At 33.9% G+C, this 9736-nt stretch overlaps 1 protein-coding gene across 1 annotated transcript; it reads left to right on the forward strand.

Moving 5' to 3' along the window:
* On the forward strand, positions 4373–9527 carry LOC109347566 (calcium-transporting ATPase 4, endoplasmic reticulum-type-like). The gene is made up of 8 exons (XM_019587483.1): positions 4373–5921; positions 6043–6115; positions 6396–6517; positions 6865–7146; positions 7247–7624; positions 7839–7948; positions 8270–8498; positions 8693–9527. Exons 1-8 carry the CDS (start codon positions 4524–4526, stop codon positions 9272–9274), a joined length of 3174 nt encoding a protein of 1057 aa, XP_019443028.1. The 5' UTR covers positions 4373–4523; the 3' UTR covers positions 9275–9527.

The following is a 9736-nucleotide window of genomic DNA, read 5'->3' on the forward strand; positions in this document are numbered from 1 at the left end:
TATATATTGATGTTATGTAAACCTAATGTAACAAGGAGAAGAATAGTAAAACACTAATCCTTATTCTCTAATAATATATAGTGGTAGCCGCTTAACGCTCCCGGGGTTGTAGGCACAATTGGCCGAACCTCGTTACCAAATCTCTTGTGTTATTCTCTTGTCTCTATACTCTTTACTATTTGATTGTTCGCTTGTTCCCAACAATGAAATAGAAATATTTCGTGATAGATCATAAGGACTTATAGGCTTGTCTTAGAAAGCATATATTAACAAAATTTTGGAGAGATTCAGAATGGATAAATGTTCAGCATCTCCCGTTCAATTCAGAAAGGAGACAAGTTTTGTATCATGCAATGTCCAAAAAATGATTTGAAAATGGAGCAAATAGAACAAATTCTTATGCATATATAGTTGAGAGTTTATTATATGCTCAGATTTGTATATGACCAAATATTAGTTTTGCAGTTGGAATGTTAGAATGATACCAGAGTAATCCTCCTATATAACATTGAAAAGAAAGGTCTGAGATATTTGTAAGTACAAATAATCACATGCTTATTTATAGGATATCGAATCATCTTGAAGAGATTGGATATTCAAATTTAGACTTTGCGAGATGCATAAACATTCAGTTATATATGTTCATTAACTATAGAAACTATCTCATGGAAGAGTGTGAAGCATATTGTCATTGTTGCATCCACTATGGAAGTTGAATTTGTGGCATGCTTTGAGGCTATAGTTCATGTTAAGTGGGTACAGAACTTTATTTCAAGACTTGGATTAGTCGACCGTATTGTCAAACCGCTGAAAATTTATTGTGATAATTATGTAGCAATCTTCTTTTCTAAAAATGACAAGTATTTCAAAGGTGCTAAACTTACGGAGTTGAAATACTTTGTCATCAAAGAAGAAGTTCATAAACTTAGAGTGTCAATTGAGCATATTAACACTAACCTTATGATTGCAGACCCTTTGACGAAAGGGTTACCGCCCAAAATATTTTCTGGTCATGTAATAAATATGGGCATTATGATGTTGAACATTATGTTATTAATAAAGTCTCAATATTTTGACACTTCGAGCTCGTTAATATTTAAGTTTCTGATAAATATTTTATTTTCACACTTATGTACACATGTGAGAATGGTAATGTTGAAAATAAAATTTTCTTTCTAAATGATATTATTATATGATTCTCTTTAGTATGTCATATTAGGATTAAGGCTAATATAGTAATATATGGAAGAGACTATATCGAATAAATGATGTTCAATCGTCATGACTCTTATTAGTTCTTGTTCTTAATCATGACTTGTAATGTAATGAATATGAAAAACATATTCTTATTATGCGCATTATGTTAGATATATATCATATCATGAATTGTATTATCACATGAGACAAGTGGAGAATATAAGAATGTCTCTTGTGACATGAAGGAATATACTATTTTGTTTTGAATAGTATAACTCTTGAATTGGAGAGATGTGAATGAAATGGTAAGACTCTTGGAAAAGAGTATATGTATAGTGTTTGATGAAAGCATTATATTCATCAGAAAAAGATTTTAAACATTGTCTCTATCTCTACCCAGAAATGTTGCTCTATTAGCCATCAATAAGAAAGGACATATAAAGAAAGGAGGATCGTGTCGCCATGGATAGAGGTAATCTACAATCATTTTTACTATGCAAAAACTATGAATTCTTAAGATCCATTTACACATATTTTCATAACAATACTTACAGGTAATAGAGGAAACATAAATACTTCAAAGCTATAAAGTACATATGTAAATTGACTCTTAAACCCTCTATTTCTTTTTCTTGTATAAACTAAATTGTAAATAGATCCTAAAAGTTTAAACTTAATGTGATTCAATTTTTCAGCTTCTCCCTCCACTTATATGGATATTTATCTTTTTACACACTTAATTTTTTATTTACTAAGATAAATGAAATGGTTAAAACAATAAATTCATTTTAGATCTTGCTCATACGTGTTTTACAAATATTAATTAAACACTAGGTACCAAAAATTATATTCAAAATTTAATTTCATTAGTCTAGTTCTGATAACAAGATATAAAACAATTAGATCCATCTCCCATTTAAACTTTAATACTTTATTGACATTGTCTTGCAAAGAGTTATCATTTATTTGCTATCATACGACAGCAACATAAAGACCAGAATAGTATGCTCAGTACTGTACTTCTTACGCTTTCTTTAATGTTTCATTGAAGCCATTAATAATATCGTATGATTGTTTGTTTGTGAGTATATTTCTTTTTTTTTTATTTCTCATAAATATTATCACATTAGAGATAATTATATCTGAGCTGAGAATATTCACATGTATATGGACTAAATCTCCTAACGGATATTTTTTCCATTCACAATACTCGAATCTGATACCTTACTTAAGGAAAATCAAATATGTACCACTTGAACTAATACTTGTTAATTATGAGAATCTTATATGATGGATGAGATTCCTAACTTTCTAAATCAAGTATTCTATAAAAAATAGTCAAGTAATTAAAAAGATGGGTAAGATGATGAATTGAGAGAATCATATTAATACTCCATTCATATCGTGTGATATTGTGATACGCACCCTATCTAAGAGAATTTCTACAAAGTTTTTTAATTCTAATTTTAGAAGTAAAAATATAAATGGTGATAAATATGAGAGGAATATTAATTAATAATATAGAGACAATGTTTATGGTAGAGAAAAATAAATATTTTCTTAAAATTAAAAAACGATATAATTAGTAATTAAAAAACAAATGAACTTAAATTCTAAAATAAGGTATCCCTTATTGCATTCCTTAACCATTGCTTATAGGCACCGATTAATTGACCCTAAATATCAACAATATGTGCATTGTCATCCTTACACTTACGGAATTTGTATTATAATTGAGGTGTAGGAATGAGATACATTGTGTTTAATATTTTCAAATAAAAAATGTATTTTTGTCTTGAACATATTAATCATCTTACATTATAACAAAAATAAAAATTAGTATATTTTTTCATAAATAATACATATCATTTTTATGATAAAAATTGTAAGGAAAATTTATAAACAAGAAATATATTACTATTTTGAAATAAAATGATATATCTTCCACAAATCTTCTTACAAATATTTTAATACAATTAATTAATTTATCACAAAGTAATATTTTAGTTATTAATAATTATTTTATTAGTCACATATGTTATTTTCTAGGATTTTTAGTAGAATTTGCTAGAAAAGAAATATCCACACATACAAATCAATTCTATAATAGGTTGATTACTAATATCTAAAAGAGTAATAATATATCATTATATTAAATTCTTCTAATAAAATAACATATGTTATTTATAAATTAATTATTAATAAATAAATAAATTTTTTTATGAATAAGATAATTTAATAGGAGAATTATCATTATCTTATTTTAAAAGTCCATAATCCATATGCTTCATGGTAGGGTTCCTCTACATAAAGGTAAGGAGCCAAACAACACCAATAAAAGAGAGCCACGTTATTGACAAAAAAAATTCAATTCCCCACGTCGCAATCTACCTATACGTCATGCATAGCAATTTCTGTTGTAATTTAATCCCACAATGGTTCCACGAAACTTCCTCTTACGTTGACTGAATCCTTATTTAATTCCCTCAATCGCCACGAACAAAGAGACAGAAAAGGATATTTAAAGCAACACAGGAATCATAATGTACTCGTAAGTCACATCTTACAAACCACACTAGTACACTACGGTTTCAGAGTTGGGATACTCTCGGGTACCAGAAGGACCAATACTAATGTGAAACTCAGATTTATTTCATCATTTGTAATAAGTTTTGTCTAAAAATATTTTAAAATATGAATTATTTTTTTAAAAATTAATGTGTCACAATCTTATGTGCTACTGGACCCAAAGATAATCCATTTTCACAGTTTCAACACTTTAGCAATATTTCGTGTATGAGTATAGCTCCTCTCCATAAATGGCAATGCATATATATGATTATGACATATTACAATATTCAAAGATTCATATTTTAACTTTTTTATAAGGTAATAATTTTGAAAAACGGTCTCTTCTGACATTCCCAAACAGTTTAATACCGGACAGGAATCCATTTATTCTTGGACCCTTCAATGCTCTGAACCCTCCTTCTCCATCCATTTTTTTTTCTTTCAAACTTCTTTTCCCTCTTTTTTAATTCTCTCAAACGACAAATCCCACAAATTAATTTAAATTCACTACTTTTATTACCAAACACACCTTTATTTCAGTTAAAGTCTCTCCCTAGATAGTGACAATTTTAGTAGCTTTCCACAACCCGCAATATTGGGGTTGTTTTCGAGTCTACCTTATCTAGATTTTTACACAATTATGATAAATGCAACTTAACGGTAAACATAGTTGTAGTTTACTTTTAATGTAAAACAATTTTCCTCAAGAAGTAACTTTTCTTTGAGATTTTCTGGAAACTGCTCAGTGCATTGAGATGGGAAAAGAATGTGGGAATTGCGATAACGACCATGTGAATTCAGAGCGGGAAATTTTCAAAGCGTGGGCAAAGGAAGTTCACGAATGTGAGGAACATTTCAAGGTGAACGTGAAATCAGGTTTGAGTTCCGACGAAGTCGAAAACCGTCGCAAAGTCTACGGTTACAACGATTTAGAACAGCACGAAGGAGAATCGATTTGGAAACTAGTTCTCGAACAGTTCAACGACACCTTGGTTCGGATTCTCCTCGCCGCCGCAATTGTGTCTTTCGTACTCGCTTGGTACGGCGGCGGAGACGGCGGCACCGAGATCACCGCCTTCGTGGAGCCTTTGGTGATTTTCCTGATACTAATCGTGAACGCGATCGTCGGCGTTTGGCAGGAGAATAACGCTGAGAAAGCGCTTGAAGCGTTGAAGGAGATTCAATCGGAGCACGCGACAGTTATTCGCGACGGCAAGAAGATTCTTAACTTGCCAGCGAAGGAACTCGTCCCCGGCGACGTGGTTGAGCTTAGAGTTGGTGATATGGTTCCTGCTGATATGCGTGTTGTGGAGTTGATTAGTTCAACTTTGAGGTTAGAGCAGAGTTCTCTAACCGGAGAGAGCCAAGTTGTGAATAAAACTTTCAAACCTGTTGCTAGTGATGCTGACATTCAAGGGAAAACTTGTATTGTTTTCGCTGGAACAATGGTGGTTAACGGGAATTGTATTTGTTTGGTTACTAATACAGGTATGGAAACTGAGATTGGTAAGGTTCATAAGCAGATTCATTTCGCAGCGCAGAGCGAAGAGGATACGCCTTTGAAAAAGAAGCTTAACGAGTTCGGAGAGATGTTGACATTGATAATTGGGGTTATATGTGCATTGGTTTGGTTAATTAATGTTAAGTATTTCTTGTATTGGGAATATGTGAATGGATGGCCAAGGAATTTTAAGTTTTCATTTGAGAAGTGCACTTATTACTTTGAGATTGCTGTGGCTTTGGCTGTAGCTGCTATTCCCGAAGGGTTGCCTGCGGTTATCACGACTTGCTTGGCGCTTGGTACACGGAAGATGGCGCAAAAGAATGCCCTTGTTCGAAGGCTTCCTAGTGTGGAAACTCTGGGTTGTACAACTGTTATTTGTTCTGATAAAACAGGTACTTTGACAACGAATCAGATGGCAGTGGCGAAACTTGTGGCAATTGGATCAGAACCAGACACGCTGCGATCCTTCAAGGTGGAAGGAACTACTTACAATCCATCTGATGGTAAAATAGAGGACTGGCCAGCGGGTCAATTGGATGCTAATCTTGAGATGATAGCTAGAATTGCAGCCATATGCAATGATGCTGCAATTGCTTGGTCGGAGAATAAGTTTGTTACCAGTGGAATGCCTACTGAAGCAGCCTTAAAGGTAATAATACTATCATGTTTTAGGTTTTTGTAAATTATTTCTGTTTTTAGTCTCGTAAAAATACTAATTGTGGGCTGCAAAGGTGTTTAATAGGCTTTTTGTTTTGTTTCTGGGATTCCAGGTTCTGGTTGAGAAGATGGGCCTTCCTGAAGAATCCAAGGATATACTGTCAGCAAGTACAAGTACCTTATTACGTATGTTGCATCTTTCCATTATTTCTTTTTTCATAAATTATCCACGATCTAAGTTTCCTTTGAATATACTTTAACCACTTTTGAAACGAGTTTCTTTATTTGTTATTTAATAATTAATAGGGATAAGATAAGACTGGTGTACTTTGTTTAAAGCAATTGTAAAGCATTTATTTGAATTTCAGGACTCTGCGCAGTAATCAGTCTTTAAACAATTTTAGGCACTGAGTTACTAATGAACAATATATATAATTAACTTGCTTTGCATTTGATTATTAATAAGGTTGTTGTGAATGGTGGAATGAACATGACCGTCGGATTGCTACTCTTGAGTTTGACCGTGATAGGAAGTCAATGGGTGTTATTGTGGACTCTGGTCCTGGGAAAAAAACACTTCTGGTAAAGGTATTGTTTCTTTCTACCTTCCTGATTATGTCATGATTCCTTTTTTCCCAGTGAACTTGTTCTTTAATCAGACACCTTATAGTTGGTAAGTGGAAATACTGCTTAACATGGAATTATGTAGTGGTTTTGAAACTTTGGTTGGTATTTACAAATCAAATTCCCAACATTGGATGTTTTGACCTGCCTATTTTTCATCTCCTTCACTATCTTGTTTTGCCTTTTATATTTTGGATAATTTCTGTTTCATACTTTGTAGTTTGTACCTAAGCATACCTATGTTTTTCCTCTTTTTGTACTGTTGGAAATATTTTTAACTCACTTGGCTGCTTGGGCCTTATATTTCATAGGGTGCCGTAGAAAATTTGCTGGAAAGAAGCTCTAAAATTCAGTTGCGTGATGGTTCTGTTGTGAAACTGGACGATAATGCTAGGAACCTTGTGCTGGAAGCTCTTAATGAGATGTCAACTCGTGCATTACGCTGTTTGGGATTTGCATACAAGGATGAGCTCCCTATTTTTGATAGCTACAGTGGCGATGATGATCACCCAGCTCATCAGCTTTTGCTCAACCCTTCCAACTATTCATTAATCGAAAGTGAACTTATTTTTGTTGGATTGGTTGGGTTGAGGGTAAGTTTTAAGCTTTTCGTTTTACACTTGCGCTTTTTCACTTTTATCATGTATTTGAATTGGTAGATTTTTTAAATTTTGAATGTTGAATCGTGCTTAGGATCCTCCTAGGAAGGAAGTACACCAAGCAATTGAGGACTGCAGAGCAGCTGGAATTCGCGTTATGGTTATTACCGGAGACAACAAGAACACAGCAGAAGCTGTCTGCTGTGAAATAGGTTTATTTGGACCCAATGAAGACATTAGTTCAAGAAGCATAACCGGGAAAGAGTTTGTGGGGCTGCATGATAAAAAAGGCTATTTGAGACAGAGTGGTGGGCTTTTGTTTTCAAGAGCAGAGCCTACTCATAAGCAAGAAATTGTGAGATTGCTCAAAGAGGAAGGAGAGGTGGTGGCTATGACTGGAGATGGTGTTAATGATGCACCTGCCTTAAAGCTTGCTGATATTGGCATCGCAATGGGCATTGCAGGGACTGAGGTATGCCTGATGATTAGTGTAGGTTTTCTGATTAAAGATGGTAATCTAGTAACTACGGTTTCAAGTTTAATGAATTGATTTGATGCAAGTCTAGTATTTTGTTATTTTGTCTCTAGCAACTCTTTTATTTCACTTTATGCTAAAATCCTAATCCTGTTGTTTTCACTAGTCACATGCTAATCATCTTTATGATTTATGATGTAATCCAATATAGGTGGCAAAGGAATCTTCAGATATGGTGTTGGCTGATGATAATTTTAGTACAATTGTTGCTGCTGTCGGTGAAGGTAGATCTATTTACAATAATATGAAGGCTTTTATCAGGTGAATTAATCTGTCTATATATCTTAATTGCCATTTCAAAACACACGCCCATACACACACACATATATATCTTAATAGCTCTAAATAATAAGAGGAAGTGATACTAGTTAACATTACAAAGTGCTGGCTGGTCACCATATTTGAGTTGATGATGTGCTACAGCTAATGCGCCAAAACTTATTTTTGTCCTACATCTTCTACTTTTCTTTATGACCTCCTTAAGTGCATGCTAATGCACCAATTCATATTTATTGTCCCAACTCTTCTAATTTTCTTTCTAGCAATCCTAAAGTTCACAGTTCATACTAAATTATTTTGCAGGTACATGATCTCTTCCAACATGGGAGAGGTTGCTTCTATATTTCTAACTGCTGCCTTAGGTATTCCTGAAGGATTGATACCTGTCCAGCTTCTGTGGGTCAATCTTGTCACAGATGGTCCCCCTGCAACAGCCTTGGGATTTAATCCTCCAGATAAGGATATAATGAAGAAGCCTCCTCGTAACAAAGATGATTCACTAATTAACTTGTGGATTTTATTTCGCTATTTGGTAATTTGCCTTGTTTTTTTCTTCTTTCCTTTCTTTGCCTTGTTGGATTATTATTTTAATGACGTGAAAGTATTTGATTGATTGTGCCTAATAGGTACAAGATTTATTTCTTGGTATCGGATTGTATGTCCGGAACATTGACAATATATATGGTTTACTTATGCTAAGCTTCTCTCTGTTGTTAATTTGCATAGGTTGTTGGAATGTATGTTGGATTAGCTACAGTTGGTGTCTTCATCATATGGTATACAAATGGTTCCTTCTTGGGTGTTGACCTAAGCGGGGATGGCCACACCCTTGTCACTTACAATCAACTTGCCAACTGGGGTCAGTGCTCCACTTGGAACAATTTCACTGTTACCCCCTTTACTGCTGGTGCTAGAGTTCTCTCTTTCGATAATGACCCCTGTGGCTATTTCCATGCCGGAAAAGTAAAAGCTACCACTCTCTCCCTCTCTGTATTGGTAGCCATAGAAATGTTCAACTCCCTCAATGCCCTGTCTGAGGATGGAAGCCTTTTAACAATGCCTCCTTGGGTCAACCCTTGGCTACTTTTAGCAATGTTGGTGTCATTTAGTCTTCACTTTTTTATTTTGTATGTGCCATTCTTAGCCCAAATATTTGGCATTGTGCCCCTTAGCTTCAATGAGTGGCTTTTGGTTCTGGTTGTTGCATTCCCTGTGATTATAGTTGATGAGATACTAAAATTTGTGGGGAGGTGTACAAGTGAATCTCAAACATCACAGGCAAGAAGATCAAAGCAAAAGTCAGAGTAGACAACTTATACTTCACAGAAGCTGTTCAACCAAGTTTGGATGTTGATATTCTTGAGCCTTAAGTGGTGGCCCTAGACAAAGCAGTTTTAATAATTTGAGGTCTTTGTAGTCTCCTTGCATGGACAATACTTATATGAAGACAAGGGTAATGCTACTCATACTTCTAAATTTGTATCTATGTATTTTTCTTTATGTAATCAAACAATCGTTATTTCATGTTTTAATTGTAGAAATTTAACATCAGTTAGTGTAATATGATTGAGTTTCAATAGCTTCCACATGAACAAGGGTTTCTTGTTGAAATTGAAGTATACTTGTGAAAATAACTACGGAGATATTCACCGCTGCTCTTATTTGGTGAATATAATTAGGGCCCTGATAAAGAATGAAGAAGAGGAAATGATGCATTAGAAAACTAAAAACAATTTCAATTCAAATAACATAATCACTTCCCATTCAATT

Source organism: Lupinus angustifolius, chromosome LG05 (genome assembly GCF_001865875.1).
Source record: "Lupinus angustifolius cultivar Tanjil chromosome LG05, LupAngTanjil_v1.0, whole genome shotgun sequence".
In the NCBI taxonomy this organism is placed as follows: Eukaryota; Viridiplantae; Streptophyta; class Magnoliopsida; order Fabales; family Fabaceae; genus Lupinus; species Lupinus angustifolius.

Bases quoted from the DNA above. Each gene is read 5' to 3' on its own strand.
- LOC109347566 (XM_019587483.1), top strand. From the start codon at position 4,524: ATGGGAAAAGAATGTGGGAATTGCGATAACGACCATGTGAATTCAGAG. The intron at 6,116-6,395 runs GTATGTTGCATC...ATTATTAATAAG, and splicing joins AAGTACAAGTACCTTATTAC to GTTGTTGTGAATGGTGGAAT. The intron at 7,949-8,269 runs GTGAATTAATCT...ATTATTTTGCAG, and splicing joins AATATGAAGGCTTTTATCAG to GTACATGATCTCTTCCAACA.